The 22,831-nt window shown below is 39.4% G+C and overlaps 4 protein-coding genes across 5 annotated transcripts; 1 reads left to right on the top strand and 3 right to left on the bottom strand.

Moving 5' to 3' along the window:
* Window positions 1–337: 337 nt before the first annotated feature.
* Window positions 338–5,121, bottom strand: mettl21e (methyltransferase like 21e). Its single transcript, XM_086071765.1, has 5 exons — window positions 4,844–5,121; window positions 3,098–3,255; window positions 2,908–3,025; window positions 2,706–2,803; window positions 338–1,604 (listed from the first exon to the last, which is right to left on the bottom strand). Exons 1-5 carry the CDS (start codon window positions 4,917–4,919, stop codon window positions 1,278–1,280), a joined length of 777 nt encoding a protein of 258 aa, XP_085927891.1. The 5' UTR covers window positions 4,920–5,121; the 3' UTR covers window positions 338–1,277.
* Window positions 5,122–5,771: 650 nt separating this feature from the next.
* Window positions 5,772–15,113, bottom strand: ercc5 (excision repair cross-complementation group 5). Of its 2 annotated transcripts, none has more exons than XM_086072306.1 (15): window positions 14,945–15,113; window positions 14,658–14,833; window positions 14,458–14,573; window positions 14,252–14,353; window positions 13,932–13,986; window positions 13,178–13,324; window positions 12,878–13,082; window positions 11,009–11,926; window positions 10,144–10,376; window positions 9,588–9,707; window positions 9,267–9,480; window positions 8,269–8,413; window positions 7,379–7,579; window positions 6,977–7,061; window positions 5,772–6,876 (listed from the first exon to the last, which is right to left on the bottom strand). In XM_086072306.1, exons 1-15 carry the CDS (start codon window positions 15,030–15,032, stop codon window positions 6,367–6,369), a joined length of 3,315 nt encoding a protein of 1,104 aa, XP_085928432.1. In that variant the 5' UTR covers window positions 15,033–15,113; the 3' UTR covers window positions 5,772–6,366. The 2 variants fall into 2 exon arrangements, with proteins under 2 accessions (XP_085928432.1, XP_085928433.1); XM_086072307.1 differs by having other exon boundaries at window positions 14,658–14,892; window positions 14,963–15,094.
* Window positions 15,114–15,166: 53 nt separating this feature from the next.
* blzf1 (basic leucine zipper nuclear factor 1) lies at window positions 15,167–20,997 on the top strand. The gene is made up of 7 exons (XM_086072348.1): window positions 15,167–15,241; window positions 15,520–15,599; window positions 16,229–16,683; window positions 16,770–16,969; window positions 18,153–18,281; window positions 19,540–19,762; window positions 19,835–20,997. The coding sequence occupies exons 2-7, from the start codon at window positions 15,578–15,580 to the stop codon at window positions 20,018–20,020; spliced, it is 1,215 nt and encodes a 404-aa protein (XP_085928474.1). The 5' UTR covers window positions 15,167–15,241; window positions 15,520–15,577; the 3' UTR covers window positions 20,021–20,997.
* trmt10c (tRNA methyltransferase 10C, mitochondrial RNase P subunit) lies at window positions 20,991–22,659 on the bottom strand. The gene has a single exon (XM_086072347.1). The coding sequence runs from the start codon at window positions 22,437–22,439 to the stop codon at window positions 21,084–21,086; it is 1,356 nt and encodes a 451-aa protein (XP_085928473.1). The 5' UTR covers window positions 22,440–22,659; the 3' UTR covers window positions 20,991–21,083.
* Between the last annotated feature and the right edge of the window lie 172 nt (window positions 22,660–22,831).

The following is a 22,831-nucleotide window of genomic DNA, read 5'->3' as shown; positions in this document are numbered from 1 at the left end:
ACATGACATTTTCATTTGTGCTTCCAAGAGTGAACAGGAAAAGCTGAACAAAATGGATGGGTTGGAAAAAAAAATAAACATGGCTGATAAGGACAAATATGGCTTCTTCTCCAGCAGTGGTCAATCTCTAAAAAAAAATGCTCCATCTAAAGGACTGGAGTAGAATATAATATAATATTGTATAAATAACATGTCGTTGAAACAAAAAGTAACCATCCAGCATCAAGAAATGCTTTGAGGACTCAATTCCATTTTTTTACAGAAATTTCACAACCTCTAAAACATTCATCTGTTATACAGAGAAATGTCAAAACATATTCCAAAAATATTTGCGCAATTACCAACTGTATTAATTCAAGATGTAACATAAACGTTTCATTGGTATAATACTGCATATCGAATGTAATATTGGATCCAGCTTACTGTATATAAAAACATTTATTCAGAGGCACATTTGTAATCAAATGTCAAATCTGCATAAATTACAATAGCCTACACTATCAAATGTCATTGAATGTGTTGAAGAATGAGTAAATAATGAGCTAAAAAAAAATACTACAAAGCAAAAATTGGAGCGTTAACATTTCAGTGTTACATTTTGAGGAGTTGATTTTAACTCCTGAAGTGTCATTTTAACACCTTCAGAGTTAAACGGTGTCCGGTGTAGGTGTTATTTTACAGAGTTGACCACCGAGTGCTAGATGAACTCTGCAGAGATGTCATTAAGCTCCGCCTCCGCACCTGCACGTCTCCAGTTTAAGAGAGACGAGTCGGCGCCATTTTCCTCCTCCTCGCTTTATCGCTGGGAAACGCAGTTTGGGCGCATGAAGTCATTTTCACTCACAGAAGAGAACGCAGCAAAAACTGGAGAGTTCAAGTTTGGTATTTACGACTCTGGCCGTGTTAATTTAACACATTCATTCGTTAATATTAAAATGTCTAGTGTTAATGAAAGCAAGCCGTTTTGAGTATTCAAAAAAAAAAAAAAACACTAGATGGTGTAATATTTTAACACTACATACTCTTGAATTGTAAAAATCAACACTGACCAGTGTTGACTAGTGTTACATTTCAACTACCATCAAGGTTGTTTTGACTTCATCTCAGTGTAAAACAAAAAAAAGAAGACATTTTCAAAACTGTTGTTTTAACTTCCTCTAGTGTGAAATTTAGCTCTGTAGGTGTTGAATTGACATTGCCGGCGATTTTTTCGGTGATAGTACAAACGAGTAAACAGGATGAGTAAGACACATCAAATGGTCGGTGAAGTAAACGGTTTAAACGGTAGCTCCTTCTTGATGCTTGGTCCTCTTATCGCTCCTCCAGGCACGGTACAGTTTAATGCTCAGACTGGGGAGGTCGTACAGTTCCTCCACGTGGAAGCGTTCCCTGAAGCGATCCACAAAGCTGTTCTCTGGGTCGAGGCGGAAACGCATGGTCCACAGGATCTGGGTGTCCGCCTGACACAGGTGGCTGAACGTGTCCAACAGCTGGTCCAGGTAAGGGTGGGCGTACACCACGTCCGCAGCCAGGATGTAGTCGAAAGAGTGCGTGCGCTGTGGGAACTTCGGCTCCACTTCTGGGCCCCAGACCAGCTCGGTAACCTGACGATGACAACAAGGTGTGATCGTGTATTTGAGGTCAATGGTACAGCCCTTGTTTAAGTGTTATATTGCCAATGGATCCCTCCGTAATAGAGGCTACTAGGGGTGTTTAAAAAAAAAAAAAATCGGCGATATATCGCAATATTACCGTGCACGATTCTCGTATCGATTCAATATGCAGCGAAATTGATTTTTAAACATCCATTTTTGATGGAAATATTCAACAACACATCTTACTTGAGGTTAGCTTTTAAACCAAGAGAGCCATCTCGAGGAGTCAAAAAATATCACAGGTGCTTCATGAAGCTTCATTTGTCATTGTCTGTCTGTCTGGTTAGCTGTCTAGCTAGCTAGCTAGCTAGCACCTTTAAACCAAGAGTGTCATCTAGAGGAGTAAAAAAAATATCACAGGCGCTTCATAAAACTTAATTTGTCATTGTCTGTCTGTCTGGTTAGCTGTTTAGCTAGCTAGCTAGCTGGCCCATTTAAACCAAGAGTGCCATCGAGAGGAGTCAAACAGTATCACAAGTGTTTCATGAAGCTTCATTTGTCTATCACTACTGTTTAGTATTTTCAATATTTTGAATATCCCCCCCAGCAATAATAGACTTATAGATTCAAATCATGATTAATCGGTATCTAATCAAATCGTGACCTATGAATGGTGATACGGATCGAATCGGCAGGTACGAGTCAATTCAAACCCCAAAAGACTACTATGATTAATCTTCCTGTTCTGGGTCAAAATGACCCACTTTCAAATTAAATAACAAATATTAGCTTTTTGCTATCAAACTTGGCACCAACAGACAAAATAAATAAATAAAATGGTAACCCTGATATATTTTCAATTAAAATGGTTACGAATGTTTATCGGAATGCTTTTGGAACATTTAACATAGCCCGGGTCAAATTGACCCATTTTAAAGTTAAAGGACTAGTAGCATTTCATAATGAAACCCGTTAAAAATGGTTCGTTTTTAATATTTGCGATGAAATTGTTTATTGTTCAAATTGACCCGAGAGCATTAACGTCGTTCCAGAAAAACTAACCTAACAAAAATGAACAAAATAATAATATAACTTGTCTGTAGCACATACCAGGGGTGTGTATTTGCACCGTCCTCTTGTGTTACACGTGACGTTGTACTGGAGGTTCCCGATCACATCAGGGAGGTCTGTAGAAGTGACCTTAGCGCCTTAGCAGGTAAAACAAAAATGAAAGGGATTTCAAAATGGTGGACTAAATATATGCAGATGCGACAAAGTCAGTAGACGCTTGACCAAAGTTCAGTTGTTTCACCTAAAAGACTCGAAACAATAGAGACGAGACCAGTTCCTGCGCCGAGTTCTATCACGTTCTTGTCCATCAGGTTGTACTTGTCACGGTGGGTCTCCAGGAAGTGACACAACACCATAGCCTGGATGGCGATAGCGTTGCAATTAGCGGATCATCATCACATCTCAGACATGTGCTTTGTATGTGCACGTACCGAGGGCCAGAGCACAGCTCCGTAGAGATCTGTCGATTCTTTAATTCGGATCTCCAGGTCAGAGAACATGTAACCCTCCCATGTCTCCGGGCCGATGAGCGACGGGTGGAACTGGCGCGCCAAAATGGCTTTGGCGAGTTCTTCGTCCACAGCAGACTCTGCTTAGGGAAAACGAGTACAAGTGTATGTCAATTCTTACCTTATACCTTTTACATTGACAGCCTGACCAAAAATGTTGCCAGCTTGTTTGATGACATTAGCGCATTTAGCTTAGCATACAGGAAGTGAATCATCGAATTATTTCACAGGCCTAATTTTTTTGCTATCTGCTTTAAAAGGTCACATACGAGATAAATCCTTACATTTGCCGAGGTGTTCGACCGCCTCTACGAACCCGTACTTATCCAAAGCAAGGCTATCCTGAGAGTGTTTATTATTAACTTGATAAATGGAGAAGGTCTCTAGAAGTTATGGAGATCTTGTCAAATCTGTCTATCTGCAGCTGCCGGCACGTAATTATATGGTCAACACAACACAAACGATTGCTGCGCTAGCATAGCTGTGAAGCCACTGACACTGCTGGAAATAAACTTGGCGAGTTTATTATGTCCAGAGCAGACAATCCCAAGATTAGAATCTTTCGAGTTAGCGGACTTGATCGGTGATCTTCACATTAACGCCATGACATATTACACAGACAGCAATGTGATTGACGAAACCAGATGACCGGATCCTGACCTGCACATTCGAAGATCCTACTGTCTCTCTTCGTGGCCAGAAAGTAGAAATTTACAGATTAAGATGTATTTCTTTGATGTGGAATCTTCCTGACAATTCCATGGATGGAGTATAATGAAGAGACTTCTGGACGCAGTGTACAATATGAATTTACATATGTATGACAAAATGTGTGGTGTTCCGCAGGGGTCAATTTTGGGGCCCCTGCTGTTTTCATTGCATCTGCTGCCCCTGGGTTTTCGTGATTGTTTTAAAGCGCTCTATAATGCCAAGTTGAGCAATTCCAGTCCAGCACAACGAGCTATCTAGCAAAACTAAAGCAACCATTTCTTAAACTGTATGACAATGGGAATTACAAGAACACAACACTTTCTGAATTCAAGATGAAGAGAGACAGTTTTGATGAAAAGACTCATCTTGAATTGAGGGGGAATTTTTCAATAATGAAGTTGTGCACTTCCAACAAGAACCACTGTATTAAGACTATATTAAACTCGGGACAACTTATTTACCTTAAAATATCAAGTTACATATGGAGTACGTCACGCAGAGATTTCAAAGGTCATCATGAACTATTTCAACAATCGAGGATCCATTAAAGCCCAAGTCTGACTGTTCAGCCAAACCACAACAAAGTTTTAGTATTCCATGCATGCCTCTTACTATTTTTTTTACACATTTTATTTTCATAACCACTGTAAATCGTTCAAAAGTACGTTGGAATTTGTGGTCTTAAGATCAGGGAACCACACATGCCGTGTGGATGTATGTAAATCATGGCGCTACATTTCTCAAGAGGTAAATTTTATGAAGCCGCGCTTACGTAACTGAAAAAAATAAAATAAACACACAGACTTGTTCTCGAGCTTTTAAACTGTGCGACTATGCAAGCTAATGCGTAAAGCTAGTCGTAAAGTTTACGAGAGCTTCTCGATTAACGCAGGTTAAGAAATACCACTTGAGTCATCTGTCGCAATTTTGAAAATGTGTTCAGAAAAAGTTCCTCACCTTCCTCTCCAGTTTTGGAGCTCTCCTCACACTCCCGAGTCTCCATCATCAAAGGAGAGGACAAGATCACACACATGAGAATAGCGAAGAATTCAAGCCGCGTTTTTGGTTTCTGGTCATGCTAAAAGTCCTTTCGGATTAGGTCGATCTGGCAGCAAGTCTCTGGCTGGCCATTGGATGCGATCTAAGTTTTAAATGACACGCAACCCCATAGAACACCAAATCCAGCATTTAACCAACTTCTTATTCCAAACGTCCCATCTGGCCTCCCGGGTGCATTTCCAGTTCTGAGGCTGTCAGGCGCTGATTGGCAGAAACAGCTGCCAGGTCCGACAACCGAGCTGCAGTGAACAGGACACCTTTGTGGTTTAAAATAAAGACAATATGAAACTCGGCCTACAGGTTTATAAATAAATCGAGTTGTCTATGAAAACGCTGCAACCATGCATGTGGCTGTTTTGTGAGACCTGGGGTAAAAAAAAAAACTCAACTGCAGGCTAAAGTAACGCAATTATTAAAGTATTAAATATATAAATTAGTACAGTACTAGGTTGATGTGTTTAAATTAGGGATGTCAAAATGAGTGTGTTAATTTGAAGTTTATTTAAAAAACACTTTTTTTTTTTTTTTAATGCACGCTTAATGACTGTCCCTTACTTGGAAAGCATGTACTGGGGGAATTCCAGCCACAAATGTAGTAATAATGCATATAGTTGTGGAGACTGGGGTAAAGTCGTATTTTTACCATTTTAAAAATGTGCAGAATTTCACAAGTCACTTCATGTTAAAGATTAGATAGCTCTCAAATGCAATTATGCCATCTAGTGGCAGAAAAATGACCTCAACACAAATCAACATTACACTCTTTTTTTTCTTTCAATACATCTTTTTAATTTTAACTAGATTTGACAAATTATGAAATTACTATCAATGACTAAAAGATGCAAAAAAAATCCACTTTTATGTAAACATGAGTATGAAAAGTTAAAATAAAAATATTTTATTGTACATTTTGAACACAAATTAAAATTGTTATCAATCGTGAGTTAATTATTGATGTCATGCGATTGATTAAAAATCACAAATGTTAATTACCTGACGCCCCTCGTTTAAATGTTTGGCTGGTGCTGAATGCTTCAAATATCTTTACAATGTTTTTTTAGGGATACACATATTATTCAATTTAATATAAAACAATGAATTATTACATTTGAAATCAGGGGTCACTAATGTGGTGTCCAAGAGTACCAGGTAGGCTGCGGTTCTAAAAATAGCTCACCAGTGATGAGATATTGTGATTTTCTAGGAATGTTGTAGACGTGATCATTTGAAAATGTAAACACTGGCGGATATTTATTGAAATGAAGTGTTGTGTGATATTGATCTGTTTCGTAATTCTTGAGAAATTAACATGATCCGTCTCTTTACATAAACACGTATCAATTCATAATTCAAGCAATTTGGTTCTATCAGTTTGAAAATACATTTCTAATATTTATTTCCTCTCAAAAAAAAAATCATTTTTATTTTTTCTTTCTTTGTCCTCTTCCTCTCCTGCTTTTATTACCGCGGCCTCTCGTGCTTCCCTTAAACACAGATTGAGCTGTAACCATAGCAACTTTCGCATAATTATTGTCCCCGTCTTCACCGGAGCTGCTGCTGCTGCTCTGTCTCGCGTGTTGTGACGCAGTCTTGGAAGTCTTCGTCAAGTGCGACTCCTGGCTAGCGCAGCTCACATCGCTAGGAGACGTAATCAGAGATTGTCCAATTCCCTCCGAACCCAAAAACCCGCCACCGGCGATAAATCCGTCCCGTTCTGTCACTTGACTATTTTCAGCTTTCTTCCGGTCCTGTTCGATTATCTTCCCTTTCTTGGATTTGGCTGGCGAGACCATTTCCTCGTCTGATTCCCCATCCTCGTTTCCGTTCTCTTTTCTTTTCATGCAGGTGATGGCGCGGCGGAGACGTTGACTTCGGATCGAAAGCTTTTCCTGTTGCTCCATGCGGAAGAATGTGTCAATTCGCATTTGAGTCTAAAACAAAATAGCAGAACAAATTATGTTAGGAAGCCCGTTTCCAACAGTGGACTCCCATTTCTGCCTCCCAGTCAATTATGATTTGTGTGAAATGTACCTGCTGTGTGTTAAGCTGCTTAATCACAGGCTGCAGGGTCTCCGCGGTTTTCCTACTAGCCCAACCAAAACGATTTTGACAGAATGTAAAAGGCTGGTCAAGGAAAAGCATACCTGTGCAATACTTCAATAGATGAACCCATTCATTGCCATTGACGGCTATAGACGTCAAAAAAATCATTTGAACTATTTCTATTAGTTTAACATTTTTTTCCCCCACTTTTGTTAACAAGAGTATGAAAATCTAGAATTTTTTTATTGTACATTTAGAACAGATGTAAAAATTTTAACTAGTGAAGTCATGCGATGAATTACAATAAAAAAAAATATATACTTTTTTTAATTTATTTTTTATCAATTTATGGCAGGGAATGAGTAAATGTAACCAAGAGTGTAAGGATATTCTTTGATCATGTCCAGATGAGGGCGTCCCCAGCTGAACGAGCTGTCTGACTCGTCCACAGCAGGCTGCAGGTAAGCCTGAGCCACCGCAGGGTTTGGGAATCCAGGTTGAAGTTTCAGCTCCCTCAGCTTTTTTTTCACTTTTGTGTCCCGAGGATCAGCAGTCTTTCGCTTTTTTTCGTGAGCCTCCGACCACCACATTCTACAAAGACAGAACAATCATTTCCATACTTGTGTAATATTTAATGGAAGGGAAAGACATCATTACTGTTTTTTTTAAAAAGTATTTTCTGTCCAGTTCTTATCATAGCAGGAATCTTAAAAGCTTTCTACTAGGGGTGTCGAAATGAGTGCGTTCATTTTGAGTTAATTTTAAGTTCCTTTAAGCCACTAATTTTTTTTTAGCGCGCGATTCATGAATGCCCCTTTCTTGGAAAACCTGTACTGGGGGAATTCCAGTCAAACACAGCAAACATGTCCACATCAAAATGTAACATTAATACATTTAATAATGATGCATATATTTGTGGAGACTGGGGTTAAGTTGTTTTTTTAACAATTGTATGTAATGTGCATAAAAGTAAGAAAATAAAAATGCACTGAGCTGTCACCAATGTCTTACAAATGCAATTATGCCATCTAGTGGCAGAAAATTACTTCAACACAAATCAATATCACACGTTTTTTTACAGTATAGGACATCTTTTTAATTTTACCAAAATGTTATGAATTATCAAATGACTGTATCAATGACTCAACTTTATTGTTATGCTAATAAGAGTATGAAAAATATTGTACATTTAAACATTTATCACATTTGTGACTAATCGTGAGTTTCCAGTGTGTCTAAAACTGCTTTCTCATATTCAACTTATGAAAGTTGGACCACACCTGAATTGTGTTAGTGGCTCCAGCCCAGGTCCGGGAAATTCATTCAGGATTTCCATGCCAGTCACATACCCGACCCCAGGCACGCCCTCGGTGTAATCACTTCCAAGCAGGAAAGCCAGGTTTATCAGTTTGGTCCTGTCCAAACCTGTGTTGGAGGACGGAAAAGCAGAGATAGGGACAGGGCGGGGACAGGACAGAGGAGTCACGCTCTGTGTGTATAAATCAGCTATCATGCCAACAACATCAACGCCTGTTGGTGATATACGAGATGTAAACGTAACGGATTAGCAGTTGGATGCGTCTTCATTTCACTTGTCAGCGCAATTTTTGATTTGTTCCAATGTATGCATGACTATAGTTGTAAAAATAACATGGCTTATTGAAGATGCTTCATATAGATTTGGAAATAATACATCTGTCCATGTTCAAGTAAAAAAAAAAAAAAATATATATATATATATATATATATATATATTAGGGGTGTGCCAAAAAATCGATTCTCATAAGAATCGCGATTGTCATTTAGTACGATTCAGAACCGATTTTAAATGTCCCAAAATCGATTTTATTTAAATTATTTCATACTGTCTTGCCTTTGTCTGTGTGTGCCCTTATTTGGAGCGCTGTTCATGTTGTACCCGAATTGGCCACTGAGGGGCAGTGTGGTTCCAAGCGGTCTGATACACTGTTAAGTTGTAGCCACATTAGAGAGTAGAAGGAAAAAGTCCCGATCAAGTTATTCCAATAAAAGTTGTTGTTTTTTTCCAGCGTGGAGCCGTTCTTTTGAGAGATAAAAGTGCCGCGAGTAGCGCGCTAATTAGCATTAGCGAGTCAGACTGGAGTAGATCATTACAATTCCTTGCACATCTATAGATTGAAGCAAAAATCATTGTCAATCAAATCATTTTGAATCGAAAATCGTTCTTAATCGAAAATCGATTCTGAATTGAATCGCAGGCCCAAAAATCGGAATCCAATCGTGAGACATGTCCACTGACCCAGTTGGTTCTGGAAGTCACTGTACTGGTAGTGCTCCACATATTTATTCTGGCTGAAGAAGTTCTTGTAGACATGCCGCCCTCCAAACAGCCAAACGTCCGAGTCGTCAGTGATCGTCCCGTTGGTTTGGTCGGCTCGGTCGAGTGCGGCGCACTGCGCCTCGGCCTCCATCGGTGCCACCAGGAACGGAATGCCGAACAGTCGTAAGAGCTCCTGGAACCGCAACAATCATTTGACTCATTAAAATCTATGGAAAGGTCATCTTGATGCAGTTTTTGTAAAATTGCTGTTTTTATTTTTTGATTTTTTTTTTAGCTCACCTGGCTCTCCAGGTACATCTGACCCGTGACGGTGTTGGCCATCCTCTCCTGCTGCTGTTTCTGCTCTTTCAGATTGCTCTGCTCCGCCAGCAGAGAACTCTCGAGAGACTGCAGCTCGTCCTGCACCACAACAGCGACGCTCCAAGTTAGTTGTCAGGGTGTCTGAATGTATTCCACCACTCATCATCAACAAATTGCTTTAGGGGTGCCAAAATAAGGCCAGCGGGCCAGAACTTGCTCGTTAGGGGGGTACGCAAGTTGCAGCTTTTCACCCCAAAAAACTGTTATTACTAATTTTGTCCACTTGAGGGTGCACTGACGACCACTCAGCAATAAGATAATACATAGAATATTTTGATCATGTATTTGCAATAATTTGCACACAAAAAAGAAAAATCTATATAAACTGGTATCGTTCTGGGAAAAAAACGTGGTATTGAACATTAATGATCCAAATACAAATAAGTATAATTTTCACAATGCTTCCTGTCATTCAAAAGTGATGAATGTTTTTTTTTCCATAAATGAGAATGGCAGACACCGTTTTTTTGCTTACCACATTAAAATCTTCCCATTCATTGACTGCGGGAGCTGAGCAAGACGCTTCCCGTTTTTCCTCATCCGACCCTTCGTCCTCGTTAGTCTGTGTTTTCTTGTCTGGTTCTTCATTTAACTTCAAAGACTCGTCTGGAATGGCGGCAGCGTCGAACTGACTTTCTGCTTGTTCATCTTCATGGACCACCTCTGCATCCTCCTCACATTCTTCACCTGATACTTCGACGAAGCTCTCTGTGGGAAAATGTTTTTTTTTTAATGAACAATTCTTTTAACTCATTCACTGTCATTGACGGCTATAGACGTCAAAAATAAAAAATAAATATTGTACATTTAGAACAGATATAAAATTTGTGATTAATCGTGAGTTAACTATTAAAGTCATGCGATTAATTACAATTAAAAGTTATCTTTTGTTTTTGTTTTTAATTCATTCACTGCCATTGGAGACTATAAACGCCAAAAAGTAATTTTAAGTATTTCTATTAGTTTAACATTTGTTTCCACTTTTGTTAACAAGAGTATGAAAACCTAGAATTTTTTTATTGTACATTTAGAACAGATATAAAATTTGTGATTAATCGTCAGTTAACGAGTGAAGTCACGCGATCATTAATAATTAATTTTAATCACCTGTTGCCCCTAATTTTTAATTCTCTTCTAAAAAATATTTTCTTTAAAAAAAGAAGAAGAAGAATAAAAATTATTAAAAATGAGGGGCGTCAGGTGATTAAAATTAATTATAAATAATCGCGTGACTTCACTCGTTAACTCACGATTAAAAAAACAAAAACAAAAGATTATTAAAAATAAGGCGTCAATGGCAGTAAATGAGTTAATAATAATGAATGAATCTGCTCGGTTACCGTCTGATTCACTGTTATCAATGCTTTCTGGCTCGACATCAAGGCTGGTCTGTAGAACGGTGGATCCGTTATTTATCTGCTCAGGTAGCTGAAGGCGACTTGGAACATCCCTGAGAGGTTTTCCATTTTGCTGCTCAGACACACAAGCAGCTGCCTCGGGATGGACGCGTCGTTCCTTCTCAAACATCAACCCCTGACCCGAGTCACCTCTCTCGTCAGGCTTTTTCTGACCAAAACTTACCGCCCTTGCGTCAACTAAGTTAGCTTTGAGGATTTCCTTGTCTTTGTTCCCCTCACTCTTCTCCTCACCCACATTTTCCCTGTCTGGTCCTTCATTAAGTTCAATGTGAAATGCTTTATTCCTCTGCCCAACGATTTCTTCCATAGAATCTGACCTAATATCCAACAAATCATCCGGTGCAGTTTTTCTTTCAGTGATGCCCTTAAAATGGATTCTTTCTTTGACAACATCTCCAATAGCATCAGGTTCCATCTCCTCCTCCGAACTACTGAGGACTATTTGCAACTTCGTGGCAGAGTTGCTGCTTTGAGGCCGATGCTTCCGTCCATCCTCTTCCTCATCCTCCTCAGCCATCGCTCGTTGGATGGCGATCAGAGTACGTGGAGAAACGCTACCATGGCCTTCGTCCTGCTTCACCGTCTCCCCGTCCGAGCTGTCGCTCATGGCGGCCTGGATAGCCTTCATCGTACGAGGCGAAGGCGGCGAATCGAGTTTAGATCCGGACGCTTTACAGTCTTCTGAACAGGAAACCTGCTTTTTATCTTCTTTCTCGGAGACCGGACGCCACAAGGGCTCCGGTTTGTCCACTGCTCTCTTTATAAAGCCTGCTAGGGCGTTCCCAGTCCAGGGTGCAGAGGCTGGTTGGCTCACGGGGGGGTTTTTACTTTTCGATGAGCCTGTAGAGCAACAAACCAACCAACAGTTTTAGCTTGTTATATTTTTATACAATTACAATTAACTCATTCGCTGCCATTGACGGCTATAAACGTCAAAAATGCATTTGAACTATTTCTATTATTTAAAAAACAACAACACTTTATTAAAAAAAATATGAAAACCTAGAATTTTTTTTAAAAATAGTCTTCTTTTTTTTTAAGAAAAGATTATTAAAAATTAGGGTCGTCAGGCGATTAAAATTTCTAATTGTATTTAATCGCATGACTTCAATAGTTAACTCACGATTAATCACAAATTTTATATCTGTTCTAAATGTACAATAATTTTCTTCAAGGTTTTCATACTCTTGTTAACAAAAGTGAAAAAAAAAGTTTAACTAATAGAAATAGTTCAAATGAATTTTTGACATCTGTAGCCGTCAATGGCAGTGAATGAGTTAATATTGTTTAGCTGCACTTTGTAACAATTTACCCCAAAATATATTTACAATAGCCTTTTTATTTGTACATTTATGACTGAAACATTTTTTAATTCGCAAATCAACACCTCAGCTGTTAATAATGGGAGCTCCTGCAAGCCTCTGGCCAATAGTTTTCGGGTTCGAATTTCCCGCCTTCTGTCTGCGGATGTGACGTCATGTGTGCGTTGTGGAGAAGGGTGTGTGCAATTTCACTTTTTGTCTACAGGTGGCAGTAGTGATTCGAAATGGAATTTTCTGCGTTCTGTAGCTTTAAAAGCCTTTTTGCATTTGTCATGAAAATAACTGACATTGGCGGTAAAAATATGCTGATCCAAGCCAAATATTGTATAAAATATTCTTTAGTAATACAGTATAATGATGCTCAGTATTATTCATTACATTATTTTTTTTAATTAATTAAAAAATATTTTTTTGTTTTGTTTATTTTGTAATGCACAAACTTTCCTCGTTGCTCCTGATTGATACTCGCCTTTAATGAGGATGTAGTGAGAGTTGTCTTCTGAAACAAGTCGACGCGACTCAACGTCATGATTCTGCTGGTCCTGTTCGGAGAGCTGCGGCGCGCTGCCGGCACTGCGCTGGTTCATCTCCTTTTCCACTCCTTTCAGACACTGATTCAGCGTGTTCCTGTGCAGCAAGCCGGACAACTGGTACTGGGAAAAATCTGTGGAGAGCTAGGAGTGACTTAAGCAGTTAGGAGTTGTGTGTGTGTGTGTGTATGTGTCTATATAGTTGTGTACAGTAGACATGAAGCATATGACTGAGGTACCTCGGGGGGTTTGTGGTACAGGGTCCGACGCCTTTTTGAAAACTCCTTCATGTCTTTGAGGATCTCGTGCTTCATTTCGAGTGGCAGGCAGGCAAACTCTTCGGAGTTGATGTCCACAGAGTTGGGGTCCGCGTAAACTTCCTCCCCCTGGAGGATACAGTATAGTACTCAACTCAAGTCAACATTATTTGAAGGAGCACATTAAAATACTAATTCAACATCATTAACTCATTCACTGCCATTGACGTCAAAAACTCATTTGAACTATTTCTATTAGTTTAACATTGTTTCCACTTTTGTTAACAAGAGTAGGAAAACCTAGAAGAAAAAAAATATTGTACATCTAGAACAGATATAACATTTCTGATTAATCGGGAGTTAACCATTGAAGTCATGCGATGAATTACAATTCAAAATTTTAAATCGCCTGATGCGATTTAAAAAAAGAAAGAAAAAAATATAAAAAATTAGGAGCGTCAGGCGATTACATTTTTTAATTAATCGGAATTAATCGTATGACTTCACGAGTTAACTCACGATTAATCACACATTTTATATCTGTTCTAGAAGAACAATTAATTTTTTTTAGGTTTTAATAGAAATTATTAAAATGAATATTTGACGTCTATAACCGTCAATGGCAGTGAATGACTTAAGTAAAGTCAGATTGAGTGTTTGTCAGTCATGACTATTATGAACACATGTACACTCGAATGGCACAGGTGTAAGAACAGTAAATGTGCTTTTTATTTACCTGATAATCATCATCAACCGCATCATCAGACTCTTTCCCTTCCTCCTCCTCTGAACTGTAAACAAGGATAATTGGGTTTTAATAAACGCTTGTAAAAATTTAAAATGTTGACAAAATTACTTCAATCATCGAATGAATGTCAATAGCGTTAGGAAAAGAGAACATATTCTACCAACAAATACTGTATTATTATTAATGGATTTTCACTTGAGTGTGGAATATGGTTATTAGGGTACAGTCTATGTATTATGCAAATCCGTACGTGGGGGTCAACTGCACTACCTCAAATTAATAATATGTTAGAGCAAAAAACATCTGACCTGCTTTTCTGCTCCTCATCTGCCTGTGGCAGGGTTGGTAGAATGTACATGTCGTCCACTTCATTTCTCTTCACACTGGATAGGCTGGGTAGAGGACTCTTACTGAAGAGGGAAAAAACGTTTCCGCCACAAGTGTATATTCATTGGTTCAGCTGTTTGACCTTGATATAATTTGTGAAAAAGACCTGTCTATGATGCTTTTATACCTGTCATCTCCCAGCACAGCTTTGATGGCTTGCCTCTTCAGGAATGTCTTGAGTAGTTTCTCATTCGTCTTTTTGGACTCTTGGCTCAACTCTTCCTTTCTCTGCCTCCTCAAGGCCTAAAAAAAACAAAAAACATAAAAGAAAATATAATTGCTGTGCAATAACATCCATTAGTAAAGAATGCAAAGGGTGGATCTTACCAGTGTTTGTTTCTTCAGCAGAGGAGCATCGCCATCAAAGACAAAAACTGGCCTGATGCGGAAAAAGAGCAGCTTGCAGATGCGGTGGAAGAGTGTGAGAAGGTGGGCGTTCTGGACACTGTTGCCTTCGCGATCTCGGACCCCCTTCACTGCCTGATTCAGCCATATGCTAATATCTGTCGGTGCCAGGTTAAGGTTCATGTTTACGAGAACAGAGTTAATAACCGCAACACAACTGAGAGAGGGGAGAATGGAAACAGTTGATTAGATCCCTCAAGTTTGGATACCAACAGCAAGAATTTTACCCTCCAGAGTCTCTGGATTAATTGGTTTCCCTGTGCTCTCCAGCAGCCTCCAAAGTCCGTGCACTCCCATGGCTTGATTTAAAACAACATGATAAGGTTAGAATTATACAATGGCTTCACATACGAATACACTTTTTTTGGGTCTGATTTTGGTAACAACAATTCCGTCCGTCGAGCAACAAATGTCGGGCACAAAGGTGCCGTCTATTAAATGTGTCGATTTCCGGTACATCCGGCCACATAATAAACAGCTGGAATGCGGAGGGCCATTGCCAAGTGGTATGTTACCGTAACTGTTTTCTGATCATGTTAGATATATTTGATTGAACTACTGCGTAATACTAGGATGAATTTACCGAAGCTTCCTCCAAAGAAAGCGGTCAATTCGCTAGCCGCAAAATTAGCCACGCAGGAAAATAGTTTGGCCGTAGTCTTTATCTGACTATGATTACCTTATCAGCTCCTTTGCTATTAAACGTGACCGTTGAATTTCTCACCGCGTTTGTGTCATGACAAGTGTGTGTTGAAGCACCATTTTATTTTTGTTTTCTATTCAGAGTCATTCTTGGACGTGGATATTTGTTGTCTGCACCAGCTCAGTAGCCTACCACCGCCATGTCGACTACCGCTGTCAGGGGTATGTAACAGTATAACATAACATCCACACAACCAAATCATCATAAACTAATGGTTTAATTGTTAAATGAAAACGCCTTTACTTAATTGCCAAAAGTAATCACCACTTGCCATCATTAAAAGCATCATTCGCTTCAACCATTAAAAGATACCAAGTGGATATTTTGCCGTGACCGGCAACTCGCCACATAGCGCTATTTTGCCGTGAGTCGAGGGAGGACTACAAGTACAAATTCTGCACCAGTGAATATGTACTCGCTCGTGTATTTGGCTGGTAATGTCGGTAACTGACAGCGTTATGATTAGTTTCATACCGATAACAGTGTATGCTGTGATAGTTAGGTTAGGCTGGATGTGCCAATATCAGCCTATTTCGGTGGCAAACAAAATGAAAACTTAGTGAAAAGACACAGAAGGGTGTGAAGCTATGCAGGAAACGGCTAGTTCATGACTCGGTCCGGCGATTGACGTTCACGGCAAAATAGCGCGAGTTGGCGGTGATGGCAAAATATCCACTATATAAACCATAATTATGGTGTGTAACTGTTTAATATATAACAATTTAGAATCATCAAGTTACTTAATGAGCACATTTAAGGGCCTACGGTAGACATCAATCCTATCTTCCAGAGCCTGCCCGTGTCCCAGTACGAGTTGCTGGCGATGGCATGGAAACTGAGAAAACGCCCTCTATCCCGGAGGTCAGCGCAGATACACTGCCATCGGGTCTTCCTGAAGCTCCTTTCATCAAAACAACAAGCCCCAAACACAGCCCCAAGTCTTCCAGTCCTCCTCACCCTGTTGCCCCCCAACCGCTCGGAGTTCTCCACCTGGGCAAAGTGAGTAGGGAGGCCTGTATGGAGGTCGAGGCCATCAGGATCGTCGTCCCTCGTGCTGCCATAAGTAGAAGCAGCCGCGTAACCGAGGCGAAAGCAGATGCTGTACAACAGGTGGAGGAGCGAAGTTCTTCCCCGCAGCCATCAGTGGATGATTGGAGAGGACAGCTAGAAAAGCTTCAGAACTCTGAACGCAGGCTTCTGCAAGACAAGGAGGGCCTCTCCAATCAACTGCGTGTTCAGACAGAGGCAAGACCCACATTGAGCAGATTGACATTCAACATGGCGTCACGCAGACAGTCTAATTGCTATTTTTTTTCATCATGCGTGACTAGGTGAACCGTGAGCTCAAGAAACTGCTGGTGGCATCCATGGGCGATGACCTGCAATACCAATTTGAGCGTCTGGCCCGTGAGAAGAATCAGCTGATTTTGGAGAACGAGGCTTTGGGGCGGAGTTTGTCGCACACAGCGGAGCAGCTTGAGCGCATGAGCATCCAGTGTGATGTCTGGAGGAGCAAGTTCCTGGCCAGCAGGTATGAAACAGACAAAAAGGGGTACAATAACACAACATGATTCACTGCCATTGACGGCTATAGACGTCAAAAATTCATTTGAACTATTTCTATTAGTTTCTCATTTTTTCCCCACTTTTGTTAACAAGAGTATGAAAATCTAGAATTTTTTTTATTGTACATTTAGAACAGATATAAAATTTGTGATTAATCCAGTGTTAACTATTAATTCATTCACTGACATTAACAGCTATAAACGTCAAAAAATAATTTGAAGTATTTCTATTAGTTTAACTTTTGTTAACAAGAGTATGAAAACCTAAAAACAAAATTTTATTGTACATTTAGAACAGATATAAAATTGGTGATTAATCGCGAGTTGACTAGTGAAGTAATGCGATTAATTACTATAAAAAATTTGAGTTGATTATTAAAAATTACGGGGCATCAAATTTGATATCTGTTCTAAATGTACAATACATTTTTTTATAGGTTTTCATACTCTTGTTAACAAAAGTAAAAACTAATTGTTAAACTAATAGAAATAGTTAAAATGATTTTTGACGTTTATAATCATTAATGGCAGTGAATGAGTTAAAATCATGCGATTAATTACAATTTCAAAAAATTAATCGTCTGACACCCCTAATTTTTAATAATCTTTTCTTCTTTTTTTTTTATTAGGGGGCATCAGGCGATTACAATTTTTGATTGTAATTAATCACATTACTTCACTAGTTAACTCACGATTAATCACAAATTTTATATCTGTTCTAAATGTACAGTAAAAAAAAAAATCTAGGTTTTCGTACTCTTGTTGTGAAAAATGTGAACCTAATAAATAGTTTAAAAAAAAGTTCAAATGAAATTTTGAAATCTATAGCCGTCAATGGCAGTAGAGTTAAGTACTCACTTACACATGAAATGTTTAGGTAGGTAGACAATCCTAGCTTTACCAAGTTGAAAATGATTGGTTTTGACATTGTCAAAAAGGCATTAATAGTGATTGTAGGTTTGAAGGCTACCTTAGCATGTCTACAGTTGTTTAGTAGATGTGATTGGTTAACAGTAAAGACAAAATTGCTGTTGAATCATAGAGGCTCACAATTAAGTGGACACAAATGCAGACTAGCGCAGTTCAAAAAGCCGTAATTACCTTCACATGTGGAATGATGACGTTGAATTCACTTCGTCGTATCTACAGAGTGATGGCAGAGGAGCTGACAAACGCGAGAGCAGCTCTACAGCGTCAGACCAGAGAGGCGCAGGGAGCCATTCAGGACCTGTTATTGGAGAGAGAGGAGTTCTCAAGGGAAATGGTGCTCACTCATAGGTGAGTGGGCCCCGTGGCTCATCATCATGTTTTCATCAGCATTTGTCTAATGGTATTAAGGAATTTAGAATAAAAAGAGATGCCAAAACAAGCAAAAAAAAAATGCAATATTGTACGGTAAAATACGTAACTTCAGTCATATATTTTATCCTTGTATTAAAATAGTTATAATGTTGACAAATTTTTATCTCAATAAACCATTTCTACGCATAATATTCTTTATTGAGCACAGAGTTAAAAAATAAACTCTGTCAAAAAATTTCTGTACAACCTGTTCTATGTGGCCCCCGTAGTAAAAAAACGGTATTCTGATTAATATTGTGTTTGTGGAAAATGAAGGCCAAGACTTTTGAAGCCCCGAGGCCACCATATTACCACTCCCAAGAAACATTTGTCAGCATACAATCCTATACATTTACAGTTTCGAGATTGGAGAACATTTGAGACGTTACTTGGTAGAAACAGCATGATTTATCATGTTTTAAATTTGTTAAACATAAACAAGAGGACTTCAGATTTTTTTTTACAACTTGCCTTCATGTTTACAGGAGGAAACATGTATTATTTTTAAATTAAAGAATTATACCTGTAATTCAACAAAAGATGCCTCTGCGAAATCTAATATTGGCGTCTAAGAAACTGAGCGATAAAAGAAAAAGTTTTTTTTCAAAGCAGCACATACCGTCCACTTGTTAAAAAATAGTGACCACCCTGCAACAACCCCCCCCCCCCCGGCCATATACTAGAGCGCACGAGCTGTATATGTCTAATCTGTACGTGTACGTGTACGTATACGTATAGTTCATACAGTAGTCTGCTCGCGAGATGGGAGGGGTAAGATGGCCGCCCTGTGGCTTCAAGGACTTGCACGGACGGCGTGCATGGGCTATCAGCTATCCAGTCATATATACAGATCAGTGCTGTCAACTGAAAATGTCATCAGTTTCTCATTGCTCAGACAACGACCAATCACAGTTTAGCTTGCGGACGTCACATGACCAAACTTAAAAAAACAGGTAAAGTGTGATTGGTCGATACCTGAACTTGAGCATCTGTGATGTCATTTTCAGTTGACAGTAAATGACAAAATGGAGAAAAACAGGTGGATTTTGCTGATTAATTGATATTCCACAAACGCAATATTAATCAGAATGCCGTGGGGGCGCATAGAACATATTATTGGAAATATTATTTTTCAACTTGACTTTCCTTTAATAAAATCATACTCATCATAGTGTCATACTGTTGTTGTTGTCAGATCACTGGAGCAGCTCCTGGTGTCTCTGCAGTGGGGCAGGCAGCAGACGTACTACCCCAGTGCGCAGCCGCTCAGCACAGGGGAGATGGCAGCGGCCAATCACAAACTAGCAGACGCTATCAACTCTCACCTGTTGGGCAATACCTGCGGCGGCGCGGTCAAAAGCAGCGGTGCGACATCGGATCAACTGTGCAGCACACCAGCAGAGAAGATGGCCGAGAAGGTACATCATTTGTCCTGTTTTCAGATCAGATTCTAATCATGAAACCAAATGGTTTGCTGATGTTTGTTGTAGGTGCTGAAGATTTTAGATCCAATTTCCTGCGCAGAAAACAAGGCGGAGTCTCCACTCAGTGACTCATCCCCCGCAAACTTTTTGAGCAGTAAGAAGAGTATTGGCAGGTTTCACCCGTACACTCGCTATGAGAACATCACTTATAACTGCTGTGAACGCTGCACCGGAGAAATCGTCGTGCTGTAGGTGAACTATTGATGACTATTCCCACTCTCACGTCAGCGACTTTTGTGAGAATTTGGTGCTTTTATATATATATATAATTATTATTTTTTTTAAATTAAAAGTCATTCACTGCCATTGACGGCTATAGACGTCAAAAATCCATTTGAACTATTTCTATTAGTTTCACATTTTTTTCCCACTTTTGTTAACAAGGGTATTAAAACCTTTTTTTTTTATTGTACATTTAGAACAGATATAAAATTTGTCATTAATCTTGAGTTACAATTTAAAAAATGTATTGCCTGATCCCCCTAATTTTTTATATATATATTTTTTAATTGTAATTATTGAAATGACTTCACTAGTTAACTCACGATTAATCACACATTTTATATCTGTTCTAAATGTACAAAAAAAAAAAAAAAGGTTTTCATACCCTTGTTAACAAAAGTGGGAAAAAATGTGAAACTAATAGAAATAGATCAAATGAATGTTTGCCGTCAATGGCAGTGAATGAGTTAAAGATGAGTTTTTTTTTTTTGATTGAATGAAAAAAAGAAAATTAACAACCCAGTTCATGATCTCAGATAAGCATTTTTTATTTTATTTTTTTATATTATCATATATTTCAGAGCCACCACAAGCTGGTTGGAGCTTCTGCATTTAAATGTCCTGATTCAGGATCTGTAAACTTGTATGGTTGTGTTTTGGCATTATTCTGTTTGCATGTTGAAGAATGAATGGTAAGGTGTAAAAATATTTTTGCAGCTGTTATGGAAAATGAATACCTAAAGAGTTGTAATGCATAGGAAACTTGAACTTGTATTTTCTTTTAATAATGTTTGTGTTTTAGGCATAGCTTTTTATTATACTTAATGAATATAATAATAATTTTTTTTCTTTCAAAATACAGGACAAAGTTGTGTATTTTTTGTTGTTAATTTAATAAAGCCTGAAGCATGTAGCAACTTCTATAGAAAAGAAACAGAGCTACAGTATTTTAATATTTTATTCATTCGAGTATGACATTATTGCAAAAATGTAGATGGGAACAATGTGTCCATTTCATCATGTTCCATCATCATCATTCCTCCATCAGAGATGACCACGCTCTGCTTGCACCTGGTTTGTTCTTTCTGTTTCGAGACGGTGCAGACACTTGGTTCATCACGCCTCCTTTGAACTTGAATGCACTTGTGGGTTTTGAAGACGTGTCCCCATTCTCTCCTGTTCCACGGTTGGTGATTTGCTGCCGATTCTGGAAAAACCCATCATGCTTTCTGCTCGGCACAAATTTTAGCGCCTCCTGCCAGTTCCCCGTTTCCTTTATGCTTATCATTATGCTCATCATCTGGTCCAGGGTCAGATTTTTGGCTCCCAGCCCCCAGGAGATGTACTCGTCCAGTGGTAAACGTGCTGTGGCCAAATTCAGGCGCTTGGCATTGGCAAACGACAAACCGGAAATAATCGACCGGTCGACGAGAGCGCCGATGACGTAGATTTTTGAGTGGTCGAAGGTGTGGAGAACATTGCGAGAGTCAGCAGTGAGGTAAACAAGACTATCACGAGGAAAAAGATTAACAAAATGATTGTCTGTGCTGTTGACGAGCAGGCGGTTCCAGACTTCAGTGCCATAGCGCTTGAGGAACTCTTGCATGTAGGCTCCATCTGGTTGCAGGTTACAAAAATGTAGATGGTAGGGATCCTTGGCGCGTCTGTTCAAGCCTTGCACCTCCAACATTTGCTTCACTGTGTTTTCAAGCTCCCGCCTGTTCATGTTGGACTCGTAGCTCATGTCAAAAACTAAAGGCTGGCCAAACAACATGGACTGGGCGGTCCTCCAGGCCAGCAGTTGGTCCAGTTTGCTAGTCCGGAATTGGGATAAGAATGTGTTTTTAGGTTCCTTCTCATCTTCATCTTGATGTATTTTCTGCGCTAATGACGCTTCCCTCTCCGCTTTTTTCTTCTGCTGCTTCCCAATTCGGGCTTTTTTAAAGAATTCCTTTCCAGCCAGGAACTTGAGGTACTTTCTTCGAGCTGTCTTCGTGGTGAGGTCTGCCACCGTCGTTAACTCTTCCTTAGACATCTCCTGAGGTACAGCTTTACCAGCTAGCCGCCACATTGCAACCAGCTCCCGAGTTGCTTCCAAAATGTTACTTAAACCCCTTTCCGGGATTTCGTCCTCATCACTTACTTCATCATCCTCAGCATCTTCTTGTTCAGCTGATGAAGACTGGGATCTCATTACGGATTTCCATTTGTCCAAGTCAACATTGTCCTTTTTCTGTGGACTCCCAGTACTGAAGAGGTGACTTGGGTGGCGGGGGAAAAGGGATGGCGCGGTCCCGATTGCTTGCCTTTTGTTGACACGGGAAAACGCGAACCTGCCACTTTTCCATAGTCCACTTAAATGTCGTTGAGTGAAGAGTGGTCGCAACATGTCAGAACAATTGGTATGATGCGGATGTAGAGCTGGCAGCAACAACCGGAATGATGACACATGCAAGAAACCTTTTTTGCACGAGTTGGGAGTTGGGAGTTTTCACAGATCGTCATACTACAAAATCCGATTGCGCCATGGCCCTTACAGTCACTGTTTTGACAGATTATTTTTGCGGTCCACGTTTCACGTTGGGTGATCGTATGGAGGTCACGTTGCTTTGCAGTGTAACGTTATAATATGTCGTACTGAAACGGCGAAGTGTCTTATTTTATTTGCGTCAATTGAATCATAGTGTCTATTGTTTTCTGTATTTAAATTAGCTTTTTAAAATTTACTACAGTTTAAAAATGTCAAAATTTATTTTTCGCAATCAAAGGTTAAGGTGATAT

This window comes from Leptonotus elevatus, chromosome 3, assembly GCF_054856555.1.
Source record: "Leptonotus elevatus isolate MCC_2025b chromosome 3, RoL_Lele_1.0, whole genome shotgun sequence".
NCBI classification, from domain to species: domain Eukaryota; kingdom Metazoa; phylum Chordata; class Actinopteri; order Syngnathiformes; family Syngnathidae; genus Leptonotus; species Leptonotus elevatus.
Note: the sequence above shows the minus strand (reverse complement) of the source record. Positions and strands in the feature narration are given on the sequence as shown.

Excerpts from the sequence above, each read along its gene's own strand:
- mettl21e (XM_086071765.1), bottom strand. The coding sequence starts at position 4,919 with ATGTGTGTGATCTTGTCCTCTCCTTTGATGATGGAGACTCGGGAGTGT. Across the intron at positions 3,256-4,843 it reads CTCCAAAACTGGAGAGGAAG|AGTCTGCTGTGGACGAAGAA; the intron begins GTGAGGAACTTT and ends TTCCCTAAGCAG. Across the intron at positions 3,026-3,097 it reads GAGCTGTGCTCTGGCCCTCG|GCTATGGTGTTGTGTCACTT; the intron begins GTACGTGCACAT and ends ATCGCCATCCAG.
- ercc5 (XM_086072306.1), bottom strand. The coding sequence starts at position 15,032 with ATGGGAGTGCACGGACTTTGGAGGCTGCTGGAGAGCACAGGGAAACCA. Across the intron at positions 9,481-9,587 it reads AGATGTACCTGGAGAGCCAG|GAGCTCTTACGACTGTTCGG; the intron begins GTGAGCTAAAAA and ends TTGCGGTTCCAG. Across the intron at positions 8,414-9,266 it reads TGACTTCCAGAACCAACTGG|GTTTGGACAGGACCAAACTG; the intron begins GTCAGTGGACAT and ends CCTCCAACACAG.
- blzf1 (XM_086072348.1), top strand. The coding sequence starts at position 15,578 with ATGTCGACTACCGCTGTCAGGG. Across the intron at positions 15,600-16,228 it reads GTCGACTACCGCTGTCAGGG|AGCCTGCCCGTGTCCCAGTA; the intron begins GTATGTAACAGT and ends CCTATCTTCCAG. Across the intron at positions 16,684-16,769 it reads AACTGCGTGTTCAGACAGAG|GTGAACCGTGAGCTCAAGAA; the intron begins GCAAGACCCACA and ends ATGCGTGACTAG.
- trmt10c (XM_086072347.1), bottom strand. The coding sequence starts at position 22,439 with ATGTTGCGACCACTCTTCACTCAACGACATTTAAGTGGACTATGGAAA.